Source organism: Miniopterus schreibersii (genome assembly GCF_964146895.1).
Source record: "Miniopterus schreibersii genome assembly, chromosome: 1".
NCBI lineage: Eukaryota > Metazoa > Chordata > Mammalia > Chiroptera > Miniopteridae > Miniopterus > Miniopterus schreibersii.
The window spans coordinates 163,878,723-163,906,474 of NC_138101.1; the positions used below are offsets into that span (position 1 = coordinate 163,878,723).

General features: G+C 49.7%; 1 protein-coding gene across 3 annotated transcripts in view; it reads right to left on the reverse strand.

Moving 5' to 3' along the window:
• Nucleotides 1–27,752, reverse strand: part of ITGA11 (integrin subunit alpha 11) — a 117,437-nt gene that overhangs the window by 33,125 nt on the left and 56,560 nt on the right. For 2 of the 3 annotated variants that reach the window (XM_081124049.1, XM_081124048.1), the window contains exons 4-11: nucleotides 24,599–24,690; nucleotides 21,883–21,997; nucleotides 18,693–18,820; nucleotides 17,412–17,560; nucleotides 12,840–12,984; nucleotides 11,903–12,068; nucleotides 10,512–10,582; nucleotides 1,346–1,490 (exon numbers count right to left, since the gene is read on the reverse strand). In XM_081124049.1, coding sequence (XP_080980175.1) covers nucleotides 1,346–1,490; nucleotides 10,512–10,582; nucleotides 11,903–12,068; nucleotides 12,840–12,984; nucleotides 17,412–17,560; nucleotides 18,693–18,820; nucleotides 21,883–21,997; nucleotides 24,599–24,690 — 1,011 coding nt within the window. Of the gene's footprint in view, nucleotides 1–1,345; nucleotides 1,491–10,511; nucleotides 10,583–11,902; nucleotides 12,069–12,839; nucleotides 12,985–17,411; nucleotides 17,561–18,692; nucleotides 18,821–21,882; nucleotides 21,998–24,598; nucleotides 24,691–26,458; nucleotides 26,555–27,752 lie in introns of those variants that run through there. The other variant, XM_081124050.1, reaches the window with a different exon arrangement.

A 27,752-nucleotide genomic window follows, 5' to 3' on the forward strand; every position in this document is an offset into this window, starting at 1 on the left:
AGAGCTCCTGGAATCCTCTCAGGCCACACATATGTCATGCAAAAGAGAGAGAAACGGAAGCCCAGGGCTCTTTGGAAAGGTGCCAATTTGTGTTCTCAGGAGGGTGTTGCCTGATCCCTGATTCTCGAGTTGCCCACCCAGCATCCAGAAGGTGAGAGTATAGCACCTTCAAGCAACTCTCCTGAGAGTGGGGCTCCAGCAGGTGTGCAAAGCTGAGAGTTCCACTTTCTGCCAGATGATCTTGAATACTGGATCCCAGTTTTCAGATGGGTGTCAGGCCCGTTGGCAGTTTCTGGGCTGTTTCTGGGGAATGGATGTCTCCTTCTGCCATGTGTGCATGTGCGCATGTGCGTGTGTAATACTGTCTCTGGGGTCCTACTAGTTGGTTCCAGAGTGCCTACAGGATGTACAGACAATTCCGTGGCCAGGAGCGTGGGAGCAGTAGGGTGTCTACTCTGGTTCCAGACACAAATTTTTTGACTCTTGGTGTGTTCTGGAAAATGAGGCTTCAAAGGTCAGTAAAGGCCAGGGCGTTTTATGGGGTAGCTAACATGGCTGTGTATTTAGCACAACCAGAAATACCCATGTGAGGGTAGGGCAGGATTAGCCTTGTGTGGAGCAGAGATTTCTTCTGAGCTGAGCCCTCAGTGGCACCACTGGGAATGTTTTCAACTGGCCCTGGGTCTTTGGGCTTCCGTGAAAGGATGGTGGTGGTAGGAGGGGCCTGGGGGCTGAATGTGCTGGAGGCAGGCGTGGCTGATTCTTAAAGCTCCAAGCAGCATTGAGAATTTCCTGTTTCCATCAGTCTGCTGGTCAGGGCTTTGGTTCCCATTTGGTTCTTTGGCCGGCAGGCGGGGCCACCCTGAAAGCTGAACGAGCCTCCCCGAAGGCCTGACAAGAGGACCTGTGCCAGAGGCCATATAGCTTCCTCAGCGTGGAGGCGGAGAGCCTGGCCTCCCAGTCTCCCTCCCCCAAGCCCCCTCTCCCTTGGGGCATGTAGGGAGGAATCTTCTGGAGATCCCAGACACTGCCCTCACTGGATGAGCCACAGAGGGAGGGGGGGAGGAGGGGAAAAGAAGGCACTCTCTCAGGATCCTAGCCAAGGTGGCTACTGCCATTAAGGCCAGACAGTTGGCCTTCACTGTGGCTCTACACACCAGGGTCTTCTGGGAGGAGGAGGAGCGTCTAGAAGCATCCACTAGAGCACATTTCAGGTACAGGTGTATGGCCCGTCAGTTATTCTGCCTACTTACTTGTTGGGTAGTGTCGTGTGTGGGTGTGTTCTGGCTCCCCTGGGTCCCCTCCTTGCCCACTGCCCATCAGCAGCCCTCGCTCCGGCTCTCACCCAGGTATGCGCCGTGGTTCTTGAGCTCCTCGGGGAACTCCTGCAGGTAGGACTCTCGGAGAGGAATGACCTTCCCGCCACTGGTCTCCTTCAGCACAGCTCCGTTCCAGTCATAGGCACCAACGGCTCCCAGCAGAATCCCGTCCTGGCAATGGGGAGGGGACACACATCAGCTCTTATCTCCCCAGGTTCCCCTCTCTGGGCAGCTACACCGGGTCCTGCGCCATGAAGCATCTGCCAGCCACCCTGGGCACCTTCTCCCGCCTCCACTATTTAACAGCCCAATCTTACTGTAGCCAGAATCCTTGGCTTTTGAGTGATGCAAGGACCTTCTTGCCCCAGCCCATCCTTAGAGCAAAATGGGTCAAGCTCATCTCAAGGATTGGATCTTAGGAGAGAAGGAATGTTCTAGAAAGAAACTCCAAATCCATGACCAAACCTCCAGCACTCTTTGGGCTTCAGAACCCCTCCAGGAAGTTTCTTGTCACTCTTCCTTCCTTCTGATGCTCCTTCCAGCTGTGCCCCTGCACTTGGCCCCCCTCCACATTCCTCTGTAGTGTGTGAGTTGCTTCCCTGTGTGTAAATCCTATTGCTTCATTTTTTAAGTAAAAATTCAGAGCGTTTACTTTGTGCCAGAAACCTTATTGAGCTCAAAGATCCTAAATGAATACATGAATAAATATAATGGTTGCAAACTGTGATAAATGTGATGAGGGATGTAATAAATGCCACAGTGGGGTTTTATTTCGATTGAGAAGGGGGTCAGCAAAAGCGTTTTTGAGTAAGTGATGCCTGCCCAGACACCTGGAGGGGGTGGGGACAACTTGTGCAAAGGCCCCGAGGCTGGAGAGAGTTCAGAGCTATTGGTTTCAAGGAACTGAAAGCTGTTTGATGGGTCTGGAACACTGAGTGGGAGAGAGCAGAGTGGTTCAAGATGAGGCCGGACAGATGAGCCAAGGCCACACTCATGGCAACCAACACTCCGAGGACAGAGCTTGTCATTAGTTGTAAGTGAATGTTGCAATTTTGGGGCAGGAAGACAGGAGGTGCTGGCTCTTGGAGGTGAAGTCTCCATATTATTGAGTCCAGGGTCCTTAACCAAGGATGGGGTCCACTCACATTCTGGGCTGCCCTTGCACCCTCTCCACCACCATCCCACCTCCTTAAACAATCCACAGAATCAGGGGTATAGGAAGACAGACAGCAAGCACTTAGAAGAGGAAGAGAAGTGAGCAGGGGCAATGAGGGACGAGAAGGGTGGTGGAAGCAGAGAGGGGCTGCCTTCCTGGGTTATGCTGGTGATTAGGGGCTGAAGGATGGGAAGCAGATTGCATCCCAGCTTTGGGCTGTTAAAGCACTAGTGGTGTCACCTTCCTCCCACTGAGCCTCCCTAAGTCCGGCTGATTGTCTGGATTTGAGGCTTCCTCAGCACTTGGGGCCCAAGGCGCTCAGTCTCCTCTTATCCCCAAAGCAATGGTGCCAATAGAAAAATGTGATTCTGGCCTTGGGACAATCAAAGCCAACTAAACATAGACAAGGGCTCCCTGCAGTAGTGTCACTGGTGGCGGAGGAGGGGGCAAGATCGTGAACCTTAAGCAGAGCTTTTTTTCCTCATTTCCAAGGTGTCACTTCAGAGAATAAAGTTGATCTTATCAAAGGGTTCAAAATCCCAATATCCTAGAGGTAGAACTGATTGTTCAGTGTTTTCATGACAATAAATAAGCTGGTCTGGGGAGAGTCTGATGTGTTTGTTTGGTTGTGTTTAATGTCATCCTTTCTGATTAGCTTTCTTCTTCCTACTCTGTTCGAGCCTCAGCCTGGGAGAATCCGATGATCTGCTGGAGCCAGGATCAGGGCCGGGGCCTCAAGGACTCTGCCCACAGTCACTGCCAGCACTCCTAAACTTGAGTGTGCTCTGTTCTTTTCTGAACACTTTCTCATCCAGTCACCCATTTGCATGAGGCCAGAAGGACAGATTTCATTATCTGCACTTGACAAATGAGCTTCAGAGAGGGAAAGGGATTTGCTAAGGTCACACAACAAGTCAGAGGCAAGACTGGGATCAGGGTGGTGGGTTGAGGAAAAGTGAAAATACCCATCTGCTTCCCTGAAGCCTCTGGTCCTGCGTCCAGTTTTCCATCTGAGTTCCGCTCTGGGAGGAGTGCAGCGTTTGGGCTTCACCTCTCTCTTCCCTTCCTCCCTCTCTCTGCCTGCTAAGTTCAAGTCTGCAACTACAGACCAGGTTTTTTGGCTTCACAGAGGAAACTTTGAAGATGAATTTTTGGCTGCAGATGACTGGAAGCCTCTGTAATGCACTGAGAAGGGCTGGCTCAACCCAGGTGCCTGGGATTCTGCTGGGGGACCGGATGCTGAATTGCCACATGTGGGCTGGGGGATTCCACCGGGCTCCTGGATTTGGCAGCACTGGCCGGGTGGTGGCTCACAGGCTCTTACTTATGCCATTTTACCCTGGTAATAGCTGCAGGCTGTGCTCCCAGTTGGAGGCCCTTTCCTGAGAGGGGTCAGTTGGGGGCTGGGAGAGCCCCACCGAGGACAGTGTGCACTGTGAGGAGAGGGCTGGCCGAGAGCATAAGCGAAGGCTACCACAGCGACTTCATTATGTCACAATCTTTTCCCAGCTGGGGGAGCCCAGACACCTGGAGTCTGAAAAAATTCTGGAAGCATGGGACCAAAGTCTTGACAGAGGAAGCCAGGCATGCAGGCCTGGCTGGGAAACAAACAGCAGGGCATTCCGGGGAAGAGCTGAGTCCCACGCTCCAGGCCTGGCACCTGCCCCGATTTATGACCTCCTTTCCTATGGAGCCGCTAGGGCTCCCACCAGATATTACTAGGCTGTGCCTGGGTGGCCTTGCACAGATGGACCCTTTGCACAAGCTGACTTCGCCGGCACTCTGTATAAAAATGAGGATGCAGACTTGGCGGCCCTCAGAAGATTGGAGGCCAAGTCTGTGCCCTCCCTGAGGATGACCTGCACTCGTACCAGCCTGAGCATAGTGCCCACTGTCAGATCTGCCAGCTCAGCTCTTACCTGCCCTCGGAGTTGGCCTCTGCAGCAGTCTTGCCTCCCCAGACGAGCTGGATGCTCCCTGGGCTTGTGACTATATCTTCGCAAGCTCCGTGCTCCAGACAGTCCATCTCCCCAGCCAGGGTTGAGCCACATCCCCAGCCCTGGGAACAGTATAATCTAGGGCAGTGGTTTCCAATTGGTGTTTGCTTCGCCCCCAGGCAGCATTTGGCAATGCCTAGAAAGAGTTTTGGTTGTCACAACTGAGGGCGGTGTTGGGGTTGCTGTGGCACCTGGTGGGTAGAGGCAGGGGTGCTGCTGAACACTTACAGTGCACAGGACAGCCTCACAGCACAGAAGTACCCAGCCCGGATCGGCAATAGAGCTGAGGTTGAGAATTCCTGGCCGAGTGGTTAGAGCATGAGTTCTGGACACAGACGTTCCTGACTTCCAGTTCCACCTCCAAAGCTTCTAGCTGCGTAACCTTCGGCAAGTTTCTTTCTCTGAGCCTCAGGATCCTCAGCTATTTTGTTGTAAGAATTAGCATTTTTAATTCTTAGCAGGTGCTTGGCAGCTAATAAGGACTTGGTACATAGTAGCTCTTGTCATTCATTAATTCATCCATAAAGCACTTCCGGGAGGCAGGAGTCAAAGAATCAGATGTCACAGTCAAGTTGGTGCTACAGATGTGTCTTCACGTCAGCTTGTGAGCAGTGCTTTTGTGGAGGCAAGGACAGCCTATTTTGGGGCCCGCAGGAGGGGGGACCAACAGAGGGAGGGAGTGGGTGCATAGTGGAGTTAGAAAGGATTTTAAGAAAACCTTACTTGGTCGATTATTACATAAGTCTCAAAATGCACACTTCAGTTCCAAGCCTCAAGATTCAATTCTACAAATATTTTTCAGACATCTATTCCAAGAATAAGGTTCAGAGAGGTTAAATGATTTGTCTGAGGCTGCATAGCCAGGCAGTAATGGAATCAGGATACTAGATGCCAGCAATTCTTCCTGGCATTGGAGAGGCAGGGCTGTGGAGGCAGGTGGAGGTGGTCACTGGTGGTCTTGGGCGCTGGCGTGCAGGGAGACCACCCAGAGGGCACGGAATGCTATTCTCCTCCCCCAGGCTCTCCATGGCTCCCTAGTGCCTGTGTGTCCACCGTCAGAGTGATTCTAGAGGGGGCAGGACTCTATTCTCAAAAGTCCCTTCTAAGGCAAATATATCATTAAGAGGATGGATTATGCTTTAACTAGTTGCTTGGATTCTGGCATGAGACTTGTTTTCAACAAGCTCAGAGTGGAGCCTGAGGAAGGGTGAGTGCCAGGACGTTTTGATAGGATTGGGCAAGAAAGACCCAGAAACCGGTCCTCAACCTTTCTGTGGAGAGGAGCCCCTCACCCGTGTGCTGCTGGACGCTGGTGGCCAGGGCGGTGAGGAGGGGCTGTGGAGGTCAAGGGCCACAGTGCACTTGTTCATTCAGGATCAGAGGGTTGGTGCCTCTGCTCAGAGTTTCCAGGAATGAGGCCCAGGAGTGGGGTGCTGGGCACAGCCCAAGGACATACGGCTGGGTTTACGAGGACCTTAGTGAATCAGACATGATTCCTGCCACCAAGAGTCACCTTGTAAACAATCTGGAATAAGCTGCCAGAAGACCTTGGCTACCATGTCCTGGCCTGACGGGAGGGGCCCACAGACAGCCCCAATGGGCAGTCCTGACTGGCAGGTGGAAGAGTCTTCCCCATTGTTTAGGCATATGGGGGCTCAGGGGGGTTCACAGCCTCTGGGTCATTTCACCATTATGGATTAGTTTCTTTCACTTTGGATTGAATCAGATTTGCAAAACTAGTTCAAATGCAAAAGTCTTAGGAAAGATAACAGCTTTAAGGCTTCAACAGCTAAGAACATTAGATACAGCCAATAACTTTAGCTACCCAGCCCACAACCCAGGGTGGGGAGGGCACAGGCTGCAGAGGCAGGCGAGTGTCAGATCATCAAGTGTAGGTTACAGGAACAATGATTTCTTTTTATCTTGGGGTGAGTCACCAAAGTTTTTGTAGACAGACTCACCCTAATAAAACTGTTTCCTTCTGTAAACTTTTGGTGTTGAGGGGGATTTATGGACTGCAGTGTGGGATGTTTAATGTAAAATTCCTCCTCTGAGTTCTTGTGTAGGAGGAGGTCCAGAGACTCCATCCATCACCAAAGGGCATCAATTATTTATAGCCCTCTTCCTTTCTCCACACCTTCCCCTTGTAGCCCATGGAGATTATAGACTCATAGAGTCTATGCCCCCTTCGGAGGTATGGATCCCTTCTGCAAGCTTTCTGGTAGCTTCTTCTTGATTACCCAGCTTGACAGGGAGTTCACCACCTTAGCAGACAGCCAGCAATAATAGAAGCTATTCCAGCTATTAGTGACCTTCACATGTATTTCCAAAAGCTAATGAAAGCATTGGCTTAAATATCTGTTCTAGAATTTTTTTTTAATTCTCACCCAAGGATATTTTTTCCATTGTTTTTCAGAGAGAGAGAGAGAGAGAGAGAGAGAGAGAAAGAGAAACATCACTGTGAGAGAGACACGTTGACTAGTTGCCTCCCGCATGTGCCCTGACCCCGGCCAGGGATTGAGCCTGCAGCTGAGGTACGTGCCCTTGGCCGGAAATGAACTCAGGACCCTTCGGTCCAAGGGCTGATGCTCTAACCACTGAGCAAACCCTGCTAGGGCCTGTTCTAGAACGGTCTTCCTGATGGTAATTTCCAGGATATTCTCTTTTCCCTTTTTTCAAATCCAGACTAGAGCTTCCTGGGTTGGCTCCAGCTCTCTCAGTTTCCCCCAGCGGCTCTGATCTTCAGCCATCAGCCAATAACTTTAGCTATCCAGTCTACAACCCAGGTGGGAAGGGCACAAGCTGCAGAGGCAGGAGGGTGTCAGATCATCATGTGTAGGTTACAGGAAAAATGACCTCAAAAAAATGCAATTTCTGTGGTCTGGAGCCTTGAGCTCTTCCAGTGGCCAGGTGATGTCCTGGGGTTTCCTTTCCTATCCTGGGCTCTGGGGCCTCCTTCTTTTTGTTGCCTCGACCCTTCTTAACTCAAAGGTTGGTTTCCTTGTTGACAGGTGGCAGCAGACCAGGTGATGAGCTGCTGGGCTTTTCCTCTGCCACTTGAGAACATTCTACTGGGCCGCTCTCCCAGAACTAGGACCATTCTTCTGACGTAACTAAACAGGCTCTGGGCAGCTAAAGGCTCCTTCAGCACAGCTGCAGGAAGTAGCTGTCTGAGGCTGTCAGGGTGAAGCACTTCTGGGGGAGATGAAGCCTGGGGGCTCGCCCAGCAGATGAACTCACTTGAGCTCAGGACCTGCTCTGGGTAAAGCTAAAAGGCTGGGCCCAACTGCCCCGGATCCCCAGAGAGATCTGACTGACCCTGAGAGCTGCAGAGCTGGCCTCACAGGGACACGCTGGCTGTGGCCAATTATGATGGCATCACTGGCTGGCACTGAAAAATTTCTGTGCTCTAAAAGTGTAACCCAGTGGCTGGTCACAGCACCAGACAGCCCACCATCAATGCACCATTCCTTTGGATTTGGAAGTTTGTTTTTTTGTTTTTTTAAGTATTAAGGAGTTTTAGATTCTGAAGTAATCATCTTCTCTTTTAAAGTCCTAACACATAAAAAATTCCAGATACTTGTCACTTGAAAACAAAACTTGGGCCAGTAGAAGAACTGGGGTCTGTATCTACAGAATGGGGAGAACTACCCTGGTCTCTCCACTGGGCAACAGAAGAAGTGAGCATGTAGAAGAAGCTGCACGGGGCAATGCATGACCTTGACCTCAATAACAAGCTGGGGCTCTGAGCTTCTGGTCTCCCCACTGCAGCTGGGGAACCTGAAGGTCCTCAAGGACTCACCTTGCTCCACACACTGAGCTGCGTAGGCCATTTTCAGAAGTCAAGTGTCCCCAAATACCTGAAGTTCATGTTAACTTCCCTTTTCTTAAGGTTCCCCAATTTCTGGGTGTATACAGATCATAGTATGGGAAGCAGGAGACTGAACTTATTTAAGAATCTTTCTCCCCAATTAGACTTAGAGCTGCTCTCAGCTGAAATATTACCTTAATCTTTATTTATATGTCCCCAGTTCTTGGTACAGATCCTGACACATAGGGAGATGCTCAAGGAATGATTGTAGAATGAACGAAGGAGACAAGGGACATTCCCTCTCTCTCACTGTCCCCAGCATCAGGGCTGGCCCCCACGTGTGCTCAGATTTCCCCAGCGTTGTGCACACCAGCTTCCTCTCTTCTCTCACTGCCACTATGGCTGCAGCAATCCTTGTCCTCAGGGGCCTGCCCAAGTGCCAGCCCCTCCCCAGATCCTTCTGTGATGGCTCCTCCCCCTGCCTGGGCCTTTCCTTCTCTGAGACCCTGATCACATGCTGTCTTGATTAGCATTAGATGTATACCTGTGGTTCCCCCAGTGAGCAGGGGTCTTCACAAGGGCTCCATGGATGGGGGCCTCCTGAAGTTGTACATTTTTACCTAGGAGAAATCTATAGTTGCTTTTATCCTGCTCTCAAAGATGAGGATGGCTGCTCTGGATTGTTTAAAAGTTGACTGACTCCTGGTGGTAAGAGGAAATTCTGGTTCCTTCTGGTACCTTAGTTGAATTTGATAAATGCTTGTTGGATTTAATTAAATTGGATTTCTTGTTCAATTTTCTAATCAGCCCTGACCCCAGAGTTAGGAGAATGGGGCTAGTCCTGACTAGCACATGACTTGCCGCCTGACCTGTTTGGCGAATGCTCTAGTGTCTCCTCATGCCGGCTCCTTACCCTTGTACTGCGTACTGCGAGCTCCTGAGGTCAGGGCTCTGGCGTCTGTACCTCATGGGATCCCGCACAGGACCCAGCACGAAGGGAGAACTGGAAAGATTTGCTGATGGGACCACCTAAAACGGGACAACTATTATCACCTGCCAACTTGGCAGGACTGTTTCTGAGCATGAATGGGATGCAAAAATGTGGAATTCCTGGAAAAATGTAAAGTGCTCTGTGCATAACTGACTGTCAGGATTGTGGGCCGTGACACGCACATCTTGCTGTATTCCAGTGGGGGTGGCATTGTTCACATGTTGCTCAGGAAAAGCTGAGCGTGAGGTGAGTTTCCTCCCATCTGCCTGCTACATGTTGTGCGTATGTCCCCTTCCTCTCCGATGTGACATTTCCGACTCAGAGCCCTCAGATTCCATACTCTCTCACAGAGCAGCTGTTTGGTGTGGGGGAGAGACTGAGATGAATATTTCTCTCACACAGAGCACTTCAGCAGGTCACTCAGCCATTCTGTGACTTGGTTTCTTAAGCTGGAAGGTGGGAACAAGGCATCCCGCCCTATCCATTTCATAGAGGAGTTGGGCGGGACATGTGCATGCACCTGGACACCTGTCTGTGCAAAGCACGCCCACAAGGGCACGTGCTGACACGGACACATCCAGGCTTTGCCCACATGGCCCTCCCTGCACGGGGTACTCCTGGGCAGGGCTTATACCCAAACAGTTTATAAAGCATTTTCACCAATGTTGACTCTGCCTCTGGCGATGGTGTAAGGTTTCAGCTCTAGCTCGTGAATCAGAACCAGGTGAAGTATACGGAGGGCAAGTGATGGCCATGCAGAGCCCCAGACACGACATGCTGCTTGTGACACCATGTGCCCACCTGGGATCTCTGTAATCTGACGCCGAGTTCGCACCAAGAGGGGGCCCATGTAGGCCACCTGCCGGAGCACATCAGACACATCTGAACACCCTCCTAACGTCATTGCAGGGCTGCACCCCTGCATGCACAGGCCTCCTCGGTCGCATGCAGGAGCTATTAGAGCACGTGCAGTCGGCTTTGCTGTGTTGGCCTAGTTTCTACACAAGGCTCTGTGGACTAGATGGGACCATTGGTCCTGAAGGAAATGTCCCCATCAGCACTCTGCGCAGGGAGGGTGAGACAACTTACTGTAAGATGAAGACCTTGACGTCCCTCTTCCAGCCACAGCAAATGGGAGGCAGGGAGACAGAGAAAGGGTGATAGAGACAGCCCAGGAAAGGTGGATGAGGAACGAGAGCACCGAGTGTGTGGGAGGGTGGCTCTGACAGGTTCGTACCTCCACCACGTGAGACGAGAAGCCCGTCTGTGACATCTCCAGCCCAAAGGAGGTTTCATTCTTATTGGTGCCTAAGAGAACGACAGAAGGAGGTCAGTTCCATACCTGGTGACTTAGTGCCACACACACCTGCAGCTTAACCCACAGCACCAGCTTCCCAGGGAGCACCTCCAGGGAGGTGAGCGGGGCGGGGGGGGGGGGTGTCCCTGAGTCCAAACCTGGCCTTGTCTGCCCCAGTGGCAGGCGCTTTGCAAGGGAGGCACTGAGCACCTTCCAGGGGGACATGCAGGTTTATTATTAGTGGCCCACTCCCTGCTGGAAAGGGCTTGGGACAACTTATATCACAGGGCATGTCTACCATAATCCTGTCAAAATCGGGGAAAGATCAAGAGACGTGCATGGAGAGAAAGATTTTGGGGCAAGAAATGAAATTTCCTACTTGGTTCATTCCTCTCATTCACCATGTTTGGTTCCAGCTACTTCTGGGTGACTCCGGGACATCAACTAGACCATCCGGAGGGAGATGTCACCACCACAGATTTGCACAAAAGACCTCACGTGTGCTGCCCTCCCCCAGAGAGCTCTTCCAAACTTGTCATTGGAGCCAATGTTCTTGTCACCCAAGGTGACCATTTTGAAGAGAAATACACGGATTTGAATGTTTAAGCTCTAGTGTGAGTGTCAAAACTCAGGTTCATGCTTTGTATTTATCCTCACTGATGAGGACTGTTTTTTGTGTCTTTTCGTGTCTGTAGCTCGTCATTTCCAGTGCTCTGCAGATCGCTCAGGCCTTCTACCTCTTGACAATCCTCCCACACGGCAAAGCCCCGTGTGGAGAGGGCCCTCTGTCGCAATATATGGCCAGTGACAAGCGGAGTGTAAGTCGTAGGGAGAGGCCATCTGAAGGAGCCCTGCAGAAAGTGCTGGGGTGGAGTGGGAGGCGGGGATTCGTATTTTAGGCTCTGAGTCAGTCCCGCTGGGTTCAAACTAGGGCTGCCAGAGAAAATACAGGACGCTCAGATATTGAATTTCAGACAAACAACGAATTGTTTTTTAGTGTAAGTCTGCCACAGATACTGTATTTTATATTTGCTGAATCTGGCGACTCTCATTCAAACCCCAGCTCCTTCTCAAGCTGTGCGTGCTTTGGCAAGTCCCTCAGCTCCTCTGAGCTTCAGTTTCCTCAGTTGTGAAAGAGGAGGCAGGCGATCAGCAAAACCACCTCCCTGGGCTGTTCGTACAGTGCACGGCCTCCTGTCCAGCACAATGTCAGGCGCTGGCATTTACCCTGAAGAGGGGACCATTTCACTCTGTGGGGTTGGATTTCACTCTGGAGTCTTCACCTGATGTGACCCCAGGAATATGGACCCCTCTCTATATGAACTGCTCACCTTCCAAGCTGAAGATCCTGTCCCCCAGGGCATCGACGATGTCCTTTAGGGCGGCCTCGTCGGTCACGTTGAAGAAGTGCTTGTCATCCGGGTCGCTGGCGATGTATTTGATTTCATTTAGAAAAGTTTCTGGATTGATCCCCCTGCGGTTGTAGTAGCCCAGGACCTGCCAGGGAACAAGGCAGGGCGACAAACGAGGACATAGCACAGACTTCCCGCACACACAGGGGCCCCTGGCCTTGGGCCCCAGCCCCAGCTGGAGCCACTGCTTCCATAGCCATGAGTAGTCCTCAAAGTCCCATTTGCATTTTGAAACAGACTATCTAGTAGGGACCAGAGATGGCCCTGTTCTAAGATAGGGTCCAGGGGGTTGGGAAGCTGGACAGTTTCTGGTTTTCTGAGGTTTCAGAACCTCCCTAGAAATGGGGAAAAGAAACCCCAGGACTATTGTGGATAGGCTTAGGCAGTGCAGAAGGAAGATTCTCAACTTGCTCTTTATTTATATTATTATTATTTTTAAAATTCTCACCTGAGGACATGCTTTTATTGATTTTAGAGAGAGAGGAAGGAAGAGAAAGAGGAAGAGAGAGGGGTGGAGAAATATTGGCGTGAGAGAGAAACATTGGTCGACTGCCTGCTGTACACTCCCTGACTGGGGGTCAAACCCACAACCCAGGCATGTGCCCTGACTGGGAATGGAACTGCAACCTTTCTGATGCACAGGACGACAGTCCAACCACTGAGACACCCTGCCGGGGCTCAACTTGCTCTTTAGAAGATGAAGCAAGGAGAGGCCCATCTGAGGGCATGAATGGCTTGTTCACTGCCCAGAAAATGCCCCCTGGGGGTCCCCAGGGGTTTGGTGGTGAAGCCTTTATAAGCTAGCTGGCAGCCTGTAAGCAGGAGCAGGGGGCAGGACAGGTGGGGCAGGACTCACAGCCACAGCGTATCTGGTCACGTTGTCCTTCTCGCTTTCCTGGATCACCTTCTCCAGGTCTGGGCTGTCGTGAGATTCCCCATCCGTGATGACAATCATTACCTTCTTGGCCCCTTTCCTTCCACCCTTCTGGAAAGCTTCTGAGCTGAAACCCAAGCATGGTTGGGGGGCTGGGTTGGGGGTCACAAGAGGGACATGGGAATGGAGCAGCCCCTGGTGTTCCCCAACAAGGGCAGCCATAGAGACCAGGACCAACCCCCACCCCTCTCCTTATCTCCAGCAACCCAGAAGAAACATGGTTGAGATACCCAGACCACTGAAATGGACCTGTATCTGCTTGTCTTTAAAAAGTGACTTTAAAAAGCTGCTCTGGGGTCCTGACCATGCTGTTTTGGGCAAGCAGAGGGGAAGGGGTGAGCCTGGGAAGGGAGTCCAGGCTCAGATGGAGAGTTTTAGAGGCCCCAAGTTGGCAGTTCAAAAACCCAGCTGCACATTAGAATCACCTGGGGAGTTTAAAAAAAATTGTGATGCTGAAGCCCTACCCAGGCTCTTGAAACTAATCTCTGGGTGGGGCCTGAGCACCAGTCTTTTTCATCTAATGAACACCAGCATTGAGAACGACTTCCCTAAGTCCTGCAAAGGTGCCATGTCAGAGCAATTTAACACCCCAATACCACTAATCCATAAAATCCGTGTAATGAAGCCTGACAAAGTTCTCATTTCTCCCATGAGGACAACTTTGATTTTATTTTGGGAACTATTAAATATCGAATTCTACGACAAATATTCCTCCTCCTCACTTTTTATTTTGTTTTCAGTGCTGGGAGCAGGCACTTGGTCTGCCTGTTGGGCGATCCAGCCAGGGGACGGGTGGGGGTGGGGCTGGCACACTGACCCTTGATGCTGCGGAAAGACTCTTGCACCTGGAAACCCGTCTATGAAGCATGGAAACCTGGCTCCTGAACCATGACTGACTCTTGCTGCCTCTGTGGCCAACCCTCTTTTAGACTGTGAGGCTCTGAGAAGGGCAGACACTGTCTGGCCCAAGAGCCTGGCCCAGCAGGTAGAATTTGCCAATAATGATCTAAAAATAAAGTTACCCTTAGCCTCTATAGTGATTTCTTGTGGGTCTGACCCCCAGGTTTAAGATTCACAATGCTAGGTGAAAGCCGGTCTCCAGGCCCTCAGGCTTTGGTTACCAGAGATATCTCTTGTTACACAGAAAATTGAGCTGATTTAGATGTTGAGAAATTCACAAAACTGAATAAATTAGTTCAGAGCATCTTCAAGCTACCAGTTAAGAGAAACTGGCCATCTGCCATTCTCTAGCAACTCTGTGATATCCTGGATTTGCTGACTTAAAAAAACCCTCTCATTTTAGTATGAGCTGTGGACTAAAGGGGGGCAGAGGCACACTCGACATGACTAGGGCAGATTTTGGGCTTAAGTTCTACCCATTGGAGGGAGAACTCTGCTAGTTCCTCAAAGGAGATTCTAGATGGTTCCATGACATCATTAGAGGGCCAGGCTCAGAAACAAAACTCCATGCAAAAATATATAGCAGGGAAAAAGCCAAGGACAATTTCAGGATCGTGTTTCTGTATAGTGGAATGGTGTGAATATCTGTGTGAATTTGTAATAGGGTAAATATGGGCATGAATCATCAGATTTAAAATTCTGATTCTGCATTGTGCAAAAGGCTTGGCTTTGTTCCTTTGTAAATCAGATGATAAGTTCCTGGAGAGCAGTGAGAGCTTTATACTCACAACAGTTTCCGTGAACCTGGAAGCCAGAGCGACCCCGTGGAAAAGTAGGTCACATCATGTCTCCTTCCTGCTCAAACCTGCAGTGGCTCCCATTTCTCCCAGGTCTTGACACTGGCCCACCATAGCCTTTATGATCTGGTCCCATTACCCCTCTGAGCCCTTCTTTCTACTCCTTCCTCTCTATCTACACTGTGCTCTTCGGTGACCCTGGAACACCAGGCATGTTCCTGTCTCAGTGCCTTTGTCCAAGCTGCCCCTTCTCCTGAAATGCTCCCCCCAGGTACTGCTTGGCCAACTTCCTCACCTCCTTCGGGTCTTCCCTAGAATGTCAGCTCTTAGGGAAGCCTTCCCCGAGGACTCTCGTAATGCTGATTAAATGCCTGCCCTCTCCAGCTTGCTTGACTGCCTTTACCATGCTCTATTTTCCTCCATTGCTGTTATTGTTATTTGTTTTCTTATGTATTATCTGCCTAGCCTCTAGAATGTCTGCTCCACATAGGCAGGATGTTTGTCTGTTTTGTTCACTGATCTATCCCTAGTGCCTAAAAGAGTATGAGGCCCATAGTAGATGCTCAGTGAAAAGTGTTATGTGAACTAAAGTGGAATCTTATAATTTTGTCCCTGTGCCCCCTCCCATGGCTGCCAGATTGACCTTCATAGGCACATGTCATGATAACACTCTGGGCCTCAGGGACTTTCAGTAGCCAGTCACCCTTGTTTTAGTTACAACATCATTACCCTCATAATTTGGCTCCAAGCCATCTTCACAGCTGCATGGCTCACCCCCCCCCCCCCCCCCCCCCCCCCCCCCCGCCATGAGCCCCAAGCTGTGGTCAGAGCATGGCTTGAAATGTAAATGTTCCTCATTCCTCGACTTTCCCTCTCCTCTGTCCTTGTCAGGGCATACTGTCTTCTGTGGAACGTCTTCTCCCCCCCTCTCCCTGATGGAATCCTGCAGTCCTCCTAGGACAGGTCAAGTGCCACCTGTCTTGGCAGTCCTCCCAGCCCCTTCCTTGGATCCCTCCCTCTCTCATCCTCATCGAGTTAGGGTGACACTTTTCAGAGCTCCCCTATGGGTCCAGAGGCCACAGGTTACTATCTCTGTAACTCCTCAAGTCCATGGCTGGGATCTTTGTACTTTAGTAGGTGCACAGCAAAAATGTAATATGAATAAATGAGTAAGGAGAGAAAACCTTTTCTCTTCAGAGGCACTGGCTATAATTTGGGACCCAAACTTGGTAGGCTGGGAAGATTAGATTTCACACGTACTTGAAGTGCAGATTGCACACCCCAGCAGTCGAATGAGTCCTAAACTATTCAAACTACCTGGCGAGTCACACTTCCAGTTGCCCTGAGGTCGGTGGGCTTCGAAATGAGATCAGAACAGCGGGCTCCCTCCCTGTGTGAGGCAGTTAGCTTCACAGGGAGGAAGGATAGCTCCACAGGCATAGGCTTCCTCTGTTACCCCAGACACTTCACAAGAGCCTGCTGGGGTTGCAGGGGCTCATCCCAATGATGACAGAACAGCAAAATGGCCTGTTCCTCATGAGAATGAGTAAGAGGCACTTTTACACAGAGGGATGCTCATTTAGGGAGAAAGCTCGAGCAAGGTTTAGCAGCAAACAGAAATATGTTAGTGGAGCAGTAACTTAATCATAAAGGGATGTGAGGTTAGGAAAAAAATCTTTTGACCGCATGAAGTCATGTTACTACTATATAGCTCTGACTGAGGAATTCTGGGAAACACACTGACTAACCCTATGCGAGGTGGGATTGTAAGGAACTGGGACCGTGGTTTCAACGAACATAACAGAACTCATATTCCCAGGTGTGAAGTTTACAATTTAAAATCGAAACGCCTTGGATATAGTCATCTTAGGAATTTAGGCCTCAGCTCAAACGATCTTGGGGATTTGCCTTTAAAATCACTCACTGATTTCAGTGGTGGGTGAGCACAATGCTCTGAGTGATGGTGACATCACTGGAATAAAGACATGGTTGTCTGTGTGGACGACGACAGAGACAGCATTCAGTTTGTGACCAGTGAGTGCTGGCGTGATTTTTAAGGAAGTAGCCTCATTACTCTGCAGTCTCAGGTGTTTGGCTTAGCTATGCTCCCCACACTCCACTGATGACAAACACTCCACAGGAAGATTCTGCCCTCATAGACCCTACACACTTTTTACGGGGTCACGGTGGCGGAGCAGATTTTCCAAAGTTGGCTGCAACAATTTCCACCCCAAATGCTCTTCTGCACGGTGGCCTTGCCCTTCCTCCCTCAGGAGGCAGAATCAAATCCTCTCCCCTCAACTCTGGGCTGGCTTTAGTGACTTGCTCAATCAAAGCTATACTCTGGGACTTCTGCAGCGAGGTCATGGGCATTCTCAGAGTTCCTGCGTGGATCTCTTGGAAAACTCTCCCTTGAGATGCTGCCTCTCAGAGCCCAGCCTCCATATCATGAGAAAGCCAAGTCTTATGGTCATGTGTGGGTGCTCAGGTCTTCAGCCCCAGCTGGGTTCCCACAAACAGCCAGCATCAGCTGCTAGTCACACTACTGTGCCATTTTGGACATCCAGTCCAGCTGAACCTTCAGATGACAACAGCCCCAGCTGACACCAGGCTTCACATGAGAAGAATCCAAGAGAGAACTAACAGGCTGAGCCCAGCCAATCCCCAGAGCTTTGAGGGATTAATAAATTATCTCAAGGTACTAAATTATGTGGGGGTTTGTTACACAGCAATATATAACTAAAATGGTATCTGAGATTTAAAACAATTTAAAAGCTTTCTTTTTCTTTCTTTTTACCGAGCAAATTCTATGCCAAATGCCGTCCGGGTCTCTGTTCCTCCTCTCTGTTCAATGTGGCTGGCAGCTTCCACCACGTCTCTTACAGACCTGTAGTCATTGAGGTGAAACTCATGTACCGCGTCTTCTCCATACTGAACAACTCCAACCTTCAAGAGAGAGGAGAAGGCATTGGAACATCTTGACCCCCGAATCTTAGACATTTGGTGGTGAGGTTCCCTGGAGTCATCTTTCTGTCTGTGACTGTTCAAGAGTAAGGAGTGCTAGGACCTTCCCAAACTGAGGGGAGGCTGGTTCGGAAAAGTGTGGGACTAAACAGATGGCTTGGTGAGACAGTGGGAGGTGCATATTGCAAGAGGAGACTGTGGTGTAAAGAAAAGTCCAACAGGTTAAGTTTCTTGCTTAAAAAGACGAAAGTTGAGCATAGAACTGGAACCTCAAATATTAGGAGTAGCATAGGTGGAGGCCATGGCACTGTTCGCCCAACTCTGCAACTAAGGTTCCTTAAAACTTGGAAGAGGAAAGGTCCTTTTATCCCTAAGGTTGATAAAATATTGACAATATTAGTAACTTCAAAATAAAAAGCCTTAAAGAGCTACAGTAGAATTAGATTATAAAATGTTACTGTTGGGTGGGCCCAGAGTTTATTCCATACAAGTACATTTCTGATGCTGGACTTTCACCCACGATACAGGACGATCTTCCAGTGCTGGGGAACTCATTACTTCATAAGAAAGCCCACTCCCTTTTTAACAGCTCTAATCATTACAAAATGATTTTTTTACATGGATCTGAAATATGCCACCTTGGACTTTCTATCCATTAGTCTTCGTTTGGCCTGCAGAAACAATACGACTAATCAACTCACTGCCAAAACAATACAGACTAAATCTCCTCCCTTTAGCCAGGCAGTGTTTCAGTGTGTGCTGGTAGCGATGGCCTCCTTCCCAGCCTTTTCTCTAAGATCAATGTGTCTAACTTTCCCCTGTGCCTCGCTCAGCAAGGTCTGCGTGCTACTCAACATTTGCCACCTTCCTTCTCACTCTGTAGTGGGTCAAACTCTTTCCTAATAGGTGGTGACTATCTCAGTGTTTGACCTTAGAAGTGAAGTCTCCCCTAAACTCTCCCTTGACGAGCCCAGCAGAGAAGGGGGTCCTGGGCTGCAGGGCCCTGGTGCTGGCCCTTTCACCTGCACTTTTTTGGCTCATACACAGACTCTCTCCTTGCACCCCAAGGCAGCATCTACCCTGTTCAGAGGAGGAGAGTCCCAGAGACACTCACCTGGATCTGCCCAGGGCCGATGTAAAACTTCTTCAGGATGTTGATGAGGAAGTGTTGAACCTCCACCCAGGGGTAGATGCTGTTGGAGCCATCCAGGACAATGACGATGTCCATGTAGGTCTGGCACCCTGGGAAGTTGGGGACAAGGTCACAGTTACCCAAGGAGCCAGTGTCTGCCAGTTTCTGATTCTCCAGATGATTGTCCAAAAGACAATAGAAGGAGGGCCTTGTTACACGTGCATAATTCCCTGGGCTGGGGAGCCGTCCTTGGGCAGGACATTGATTTGGGCAATGCGAATGGCAAGCCCAGAATTCCTGGCTCTGCTCCACTGCTCAGTGCCGGCTATTTGAACAAAGCTTAATTACACCCTCCTGCCTCTGCTCCTCAGGGACTCTGCTCATCGGGGACTGACCACCGTCCTAGGGTCAATGTTTCTGAGGCAGCCAACACTGCCCAAAGCAGCACCTGGTCATCATTTGTTTTGCTGTAACATGCAGGCTGGCATTTATCACTTTCAGCCTGAATTAATGGATTTCACTTTTTTAGGAGGGTGGTATGGTGTAATGGTTAGGAATGTGGAAAAGGTTTGACTCCTGGTTTTGACTTTGGCAAGTCACTTAACATCTTGGCATCAGTTTTCTCTTCTGTAAAATAAGCATAATGAGTAGAGGATTCTCTGAGGAATTAACCAGATGCTACTTCTAAAGGGCTGGGCACCAAGTAAGTGCTCAGAAATCTTAGCTGATAATTATTTTTCTTGAAAAGCAAACCACTTGGCTAATGTGGGAATGATATCATGGGTCAAGCTGTCATGCCTGTATCTCCACTCTGAGTGTAAAGGGTTCTCTACATTTTTGTAATATTAATGCCAAATTAAAACAAATTATAAAAACCAACAAAAAATCTAATGAAACATAGATCATGTGAATAAATGTAAAAACTTCTTTTAAAATCTAAGCAATTTATTTCTGTTTGTGAATGGTTGGGATTACTTTAAAATAAGACATGATATGACACAATATGTTCCAATATATACTATACTATGTCATATCATATTGAAATATTGGGCATCTGCTTATTTCTAATGGAGAATTTTCACAGTTATAAAATCTACTTTACAGCAATACATATGGCAGGAGGCTTTTGTGTGTGAACATTTCAGCAACTCCTGTATCGTGAAGACCCAGTGTGTTGAAGCCAGTGATCCCCAGAGAGAGGAAGGTGGTGGCTTTGAGCCCAAGAGCACATTGCAGGCTCTGTGTCTGGAGGGCACTTTAGAAGCATTTGCGTGATTTGAATGCTCAGAGTCACCTCTGTTTTAGGAGAAGTTTCGAGACATTTTTGTCCCATCGGCACACTGTGTATAGCATGCAATGCTCTGACATTTCGGACTGACAGCACCTGGTAGCTTTGTCCTTTCGCAGTTTGGTTCAGCTCAACATACGTACTGAGCACCCGCCATGTGCAGGGCCCCATGTGACGGGCGGCCACAGGGGTGGTGGAGACAGAAACTCCTTCATTAGGAGGGGTTTCGAATCTAGGGGTAGGGACCAGGTTTCTTTGATTTCTAAGCAAGTTTTTATTATTAAAATGTCTTTATTACTGCTGATTGTTTTTACAGTTTCAAATTTTCTTTTTAAGAAAAAAATAAATTATGGGAATTATGATAAGTGAAATGAGTCAGACAGAGAAAGACAAATACTGTATGATTTCACTTATATGTGGAATCTAAAAAACAAAATAAATGAACAAACAAAACAGAAACAAACTCATAGATGCAGAGAACAAACAAATTGGGGGTTGGGGGCTAGGCAAAAGGTGAAAGGATTAAGAAACTGGCAGTTACAAAGTGCAGCATAGAGTCAGTAATATCGTAATAACTATATGATCTCAGGGAGGTACCAGACTTATCCAGGGGATCACTTTGTAAGTTAAATAAATGTCTAACCACTATGCTGTATGCTTGAAACCAATATAATATTGAATATCAACTGTAATTGAAAAAAAAAATTTAAATTAAAAATAAAATTAGATATCTTGGGAAGAATCTTGCTTTAGGTATGTGGTTCCTAAACATGACTGACCACTCCACGGAAACAAACACACGAGCACACACCCTGCAGCTGGCTAATCAGACCTGCTGAGTGAGAACCACCCTGGGATCTGTATCTGATAAGCTCCCCAGGCTCTGCAGCTGGTCATCTGGGTGGGAGGCCTCCACCACAGGAGGTTCTGGAGGCTGAGACTGTCATACCTTGGTGAGAGGAAATAGCAGCCCTGTGGGAGGGGGAGGTGACGGTCCCTGCACACACCTCCGGCCCCCTCCAGAGCCCCAGCACTGCCTTTCCCTCTCCCATTTTGTGAGAATAGAATCAATGTCTCCTCACCGCTCTAAGACAACCCCTTTCTAGCCCCAATTGGAGCGACGCTTCCTTGTCTCTTCTGCAAGCATCATCTTTCCATCACTGACTGGGCCCTGTTGTTTGGAGGGAGGCTGCAGCCAGCCAGAGGCACTAATCCCCTCACCCTCAATAAAACAGGGAGCAGCTGCTTGGCCAATGGTATTTAGCCCAGAGGAAATAGTGAGGCTTGGAGCCAAGTAGTCCGGGCTTGCAGGAGGCAGTCTGAGCATTATTTCCCAGATTTTCTTGGTGGATAGGGAGTGCATGTGAGGTTCCATGTTCCATGAGTCTCTGGGAAAATAGGGCAGAGCTTCCTGAGGTCGAGGGACACTGGTTCAATGGGACTATTACCAGGGATATTTCTGTTCTCCTTGGTTTTCCACCTACAGGGCAACTGAACTGCATAACATTAAAGGGCACCATTCACATTGTAGTCTAAATGAACAATGTCCCCAGGATTGTGCAGGGCATAGCTTGCCTGCTGTACATGGGGCCCAGCAACTTTTTCCTCACTCAGGCTGGGTTTGCAGTGGGCTTTTCTGGCTACCAGGATTGCCTTTAGAACCTTAGCTCATTTGCCCTCCATCTTTAATCTGTGGGGGAGGGTGAGCCAAGATCATGACCCCACAGAGGCCCAGGGAAGTCAAGTGAGTTGTCCTGGTCATCCACAGAGCCAGAGCAGAGTCCCAGTGCTGCTTGTAGATGCAGAATAGCAGTGACCAGAGCCCCAAGCCTCCCATGGACTGTTGGCTGCTCAGCCTGAGTCTACATATTTGAAGCCACTTACTTTGGAGAGCTGGGGCCACAGTCTTGGAGAATCTGAAGTTGGAGTTGACTCGCGAGCACATCCCTGTGGAGTAGTAGGAGCTCCCACACTCGTGAGACCAGAGGGGGCTGCAGGCCTGGAAACATAGCATAGACCCCAAGTCAGTGGGGGTCTCAGGGTGGGTCCAGGCCTGGCAGCCTTCGGCCTAGTCCCAACCTCCATGACCCAAGGCCGACATCTCCTATCTGAGTGTTGGTGTCCCCAGGCTTTAGAGGGTCTTCTTCGAGTCCACCTAAACTCTCTTGCTGCCAGTTTCCTTGGTTTCAGGTGTAATGGAGGAAAACTAACCCTACAGTCCCCCTTTATCTATTCACAAAGGTCTCATTCTCCATCCCACCATCTACGGTTGTTTCTCTTCACCCTACCTGCCCACCCACCTGCCACACAGACTGGGGAAGCCCTTTCACCCATGGGAATGGAGGTAACCTGTTCAGACAGGTCACCTCCATTCCCTAAAGGTCCTTCCTGGGCAAAATTCTAGGACTTCATCCTGCCGACATGTCCATGGCTCTTACTAGGGGTAGAAAAAAGAATGTCTCTACTCCTTCTCTGAAATTTGCTACCAAAAACATTGATATCAACCCCTCATTTAAAGACTGAGAAATGAGTTACTCTCAGTGTCTCATTAAAAATGAAAGCCCAGCTCCACGTCTCGATTTTTCTTCTGCTGCTGGGAAACGCAGGACTAAATTTTGTGCTGTAAATTCCCTTTGGTTTGGAGGAATAATTATTCCACTTCCAATCCCTCTATTTAATTAGCTTTCTATTTTTACTCAGGTTTTAAAGGTTTGGTTTTATTGGTATCCTTTGTTGAAACTGCTGTAAATTATTTTTGGAAGCGGGGGAGAATAAAGAATGGGAGGGCGAATGATGGGTGACGAATGGCTAGCTGGATGAATGGATGGATGGATGGATGATGGAAGATGCATGGTTGATGACGGATGATGCACGAAGGACGATGAATGGCTGGACAGATGGATGGGCGAATAGGTGGATAGAAAGATGATGGATGGGTGGATGGATAGATGATGGATGGATGTAGGAAGGCTAGATGGAAGGATGGGTGATTAGGTGGGAGGAGGAGGGGGTGAATACATATACAGATGGATGAGTGGGTGAGTGAGTGAATGGATGGCTGGATAGATAAATGGAGAGATGGATGATTGGTTGGGGGATGGATTGATGAATGGATGGATGAGTGGACGAGCTAATGAGCTAACAAAAGTTGCTATTTATATGCCAGGGACTTAACCTACCCACAGAGACCCCAGAGGGTATGTCACATCATCCTCGGGCCTTCATCCCACCTTGTGAAGTAGGTGAAATCAAGTGAGTAGGAACATGATGAAGAGCCTCAGAGAGAAGAGGGAGTAGCAACAAAGCCCCTGAAAAGTATGTGTGGGGACAGAGCCCGGGTTCCTGCTGCCCTTGGGTGGAGATGATGAAGGGCTGTGGGCCCACCACACAATGAGCACCTCGGGACTTCTGCCAGCAGACTCACTGTGCTCTCAAGTCCCTGAGCATCCCAGACATCTCACTGCTCTAGTGTCTGTGCTCCACACCCCAGGGGTCTCTTCTGTCAACAGAAATGCACTGACAGACAAGAACAAAGAGTGACACAAGCCCTCCCATCTTAACATGAGTGGTATATTTTATTGGGTTTTCTGGGGTAATTTTTTTCTGGAATCTTCTCTCATAGCTGTTTCTAGGAGTAAGTCCCAGAAGGATCCTGTTTTGAATCCGCAGCTTCACCCAAGATCATGGTGGTTCACTGGACCCAGGTGGCAAGGAAGGCAGCTCCCTCTATCGCGCCACATGCACGTGCCTGCTGCATGCAAAGCCTGCATGCGCTCACGGGGGCAGGCTGCGGACCCTCCACGCATTCCTGTCCTTACCGTTTCAACATCGTGTTGACGTTATCCATTTGTTTACTCATCCCTGCTCATCCCTGAACCAGGATGTAAGCTGCAGGGGCAGGGGCTCCGCTGACTGCTGAATCCCCAGTGCCTGGCACTGGGCTCAGTATATTATGAGTGCTCAAAATAACTGTAGTTAAAATGAATAAATGTCTCTCTCACCTCAGCTCAAGTACCCTCTCCTCTTTCGTCATTGTTAAGGTGTCTATTCTTTAAAAAACGAAACAGAAACCTCCTCTGGGAAGTCTTCCCTCTAGTCCTGTGTAGTTCAGGTGGCCCATGGCTCTGTAGCCCTTCCCCTGGTTGTAGTAAAGCTGTGCTCACTCATTTTTGACTTCCCTTCAGAGTTTTTTAGGGCGTGTGGTGCGTCCTATTTCTCTGATCAAACCCAGAGCAGAGATTCGGCCTGTGCCTTGGACATTTGGCTCCCCAAAGGAAAGGAGAGGCCCCCATCGGACTGCTGGCCTTTATTCCTGTTCCTTTTCAGGATTTCTGTCCCCCACCCTCAGGGTATGTGCATAAAAGGGCTCAATCCTTTTTCTTGCCTAGACTCTCCCACCCCCCAACAGACACTGAAATTTAGGGCACAGCAGCCAGAGTGGCACAGGCAGAAAGCTAGCAGAGGAGCTGCTCTCTGGAGCGTGCGGGCAGGCAGCTCTGGGCAGGCAGAGTGTGTGTGAGGCCTCTCCTGGTCCCGAGAGGAGGGTCCGTGGGGCAGGAGGGCTGGGGCTTGGAGAGAGGGTGGGGTGGGTGGCTCTTACCAAGAAGCTGTTGTCCTTGGGGTTGGTGGACAGGCTCAGGCCCAGGCGCATGTTGTCCTTCCGCTCAGACACGTTGGAGAGGGTGACCCTTCCTGGGGGGGAAGGGAGAAGCTCAGCCTGAAGCCCCCCTGCCCACCTTCCACCCAGAGTTTGCTGCTGCCACTGGCCACCAGAGATGGCTGTGACAGGATTGGTGTCACTTGAGTCCTCCCCAATTCTCCCTGCACATTGGTGCAGACCTTCACGGTGTACTGAGGCCTTGGCCAGACATGGTCTTATTTCCTCTGAAAACTCCCTGTGAGATGAGGAAAATGAGTCTCAGAGAGGCCAAGCAACCTGCCCAAAGTCACATAGGAAGCACATGGCAGAGCCTTCCGTTTCCTATTCCAGAGCTTTTCCTCCTCCAGCGTTCTGATAGACCCCAACATTCCCCTTGTGTCCCACCTGACACACCCCGGGCACCATACCTGGGCTGGCTTTCTCTGGGCAGTGTCTCCTCCCCATGTTTCTTTAAGCCAACCTGCCACCGAAACTTACCCATCCCCTGCCCTGCTCTCTCGGGGCCTGGTTCTCTGCTCCCCTGAAAAACTGATGATGATAACTGACTCTGTCTCACGGGTAGCAAATAGCCAACTAACAAGGGCTTGTAGAGGTACAAGGTCTTGTCAAGAATGCCAAAGAGAAGGATTATCAGCCAACTGGATGCAGGGAGAGGGTGGTGGCAGATTAGAATTACTAAATAAATTATATCAGTTAAGGTTTTATGAGATCATTCTGTAGGAAGGAAGTGAGCTAGAATTCCTCAGACACATGTTGACATGTAAGTATATGTGCGTGTATGTGAGCCTATACGTGTGCATGCATGACTGACTGCACATGTTCATGCACACATAGGTATGGGCACATGGAGGGAGAGTTTCGGGGAGCAGGTCGGGCATTTTGTTGAGCTCAGAACTAGTCGACCCTAATCTGCTGGGAGGTGGATCTAGTGTCTCCTTCCCCAGGGGGAGGGAGTGATCTCTAGAGGCCTCAGGAGCATGGTTTGCATTTAGCATCATTGGCACTGAAAGTAGGAAGAGCTGGCCAGTTCTGCGCACAGGCCAGCAGGGCCTGGGGTGGGCATTAGCAGAGATGAGCAGAGGCCAGAGCCACAGCCGCCTGACTGTGTTTGCTGCTGCTCCCCTTTGGGTTCCCTCAGTTTGTAGTCAGGCTCCTTTTGAAATCCAGCCCCTCTTGGTTGTGCTGTGGCTGGGAATGTTTTCTGTTTTGTCTATCCAAAAAAACCAGAGAGAAAGTAATAGTAATGACCCTGTGTTGTTGTTTTTTTAGATCATCTCATATCATTTACAAAGTACCATCCACACGTGCCCTTCCAGGACCCCCTCTTGGTCCTGGGAGGTCCAGAAGTCACTATTTCCACTTTATAGTTGAGAAAAATTAAGGTGCGTAAAGGGTTGGTGACTCCTACAAAGGCAATCGCTGGTAAACGATAGAGCGGGGACTTGAACCCACGATATCCAAGGTTACATCCTGACGTTCCCATGTGATGGCAGGGCTGTGGTGACATTGGATGGTAGTGAGAAGTCTGGAGAGGAAGTTCCAAGCCCCAGCTGGGCAACATCCACCCCTCAGCAGTTTGAAGAATTCTGTCCTCTGTTTATTTAAGGGGCACCTCCCTCCCCTCACCCTGCCCCCTCCTCCTCTCCCTTGTCTCAATAACTGAAGTTCTTAGTGAAACTGTGCCTGCCCGGGAGCAATGGGCATGGTAGGGAAGACCCTTGTGTTGCCGTAAGAAAGACTCAAGGCTCAAGCCCTGCTTCTGCTGCTTCTGCTGCTCGTGGATTTGGGGCAGTCACTAACCTCTGCTCTGTGACCAGAAGAGACCAACGCCTTTTTCAGTAGGTCTCTGTGAGGGTCTGGGGACATAAGCCTCTCCTTACACAGGGCCTGCCTTCCAGAATCATAGCTCCTCATGAAAACTCTTAACTTCATCCAGGTGTTGGGAAGAAAGCACCAGCTGCCTAGTCTTTCACACTGAGGTGTGAATGACTGACATCCAGTTAGCGTTCCCTGGAGAGAGAGGAAAGAACATTCCTGGCTTGGCAGGGCTCAGACCTGGGAAGGCCATGGGAAAACCCAGGACTCAGGTTTCCCTGCCTTGCATTTTCCACTGTGGGGATGAACCGACAGATGGTCTCCCTGCTGTGCATGTTCTCTTCAGTGGTGGGGAAAGGACACTCCTGAGACGAAGGGCTTCATGACAGTACTTTTCCTCTGCCCTGACTCACTTTGCTGCCCAGCTTATGTCCCAGTTCAGGAATGTTTTCCAGGGTCTAATGGCTTCTCACTGCCAGCAGGAGCTCCTCCCTTGCAGGGAAATTGGGTCCACATTGGAAACCAGAGCAACAGAGGAAATTAAATGATCAGTTCATGCATGTGTCCCCACCTGGACCAGGAGCTTCTCTTGGTGGCCCAGGCCCTGAGCCCAGTGCCCATACCTTTCATAAGCCCTCTTGCTCCCTCTGCCCCAGCCATATAGCCATTTTTTCTGTTTCCAACAGAGCAGACATCCCACCTCAGGGCCTTTGCATGTGCTCTTCCTTTTCCTGGAATGCTCTGGTTCTACCTGACTCCTTTTCACCATCAGACTTTGCTCAAATGTTACCTGCTCAGAGAGGCCTTCCTGGCCACCTTGCCAAGGTAGGACCCCTGCCCACCTCCTCCCCACTTAGCCTCTCTTGTCGCACCCTGGTTTATCACACAGCATTTATCTCTAGCTGAACTGATCCTTCTTCTTAGTTTGTCTACTCATTTATTGTCTCCTTCCAGTGGGGCCCTTGGTGTCTTGTTCTCTGCTGTATCCTTAGTAACTAGCATCATGCTTAGCACATCATAGATGCTCATTAAAGTTTGGGAGACCTATTAGACTGGAATGGATCTTAGGATTATCAAGCCCACCCCCCTCATTTTGCACACAAGCAAATAGAGGCTCAGAGAGAGGATACGAGCTCCCCATGAACACACAGTGAAGAAACTGCACAGCTGGAAAGAGACCCAGCTTGGCCTGTTTTGGGAGCTGCACTCTCAGAGTGGTAATGACCAGGATCCATAAGCCACCAGCCAGGCCCCCACCTCCCTTAGACTGTTCCCTCCT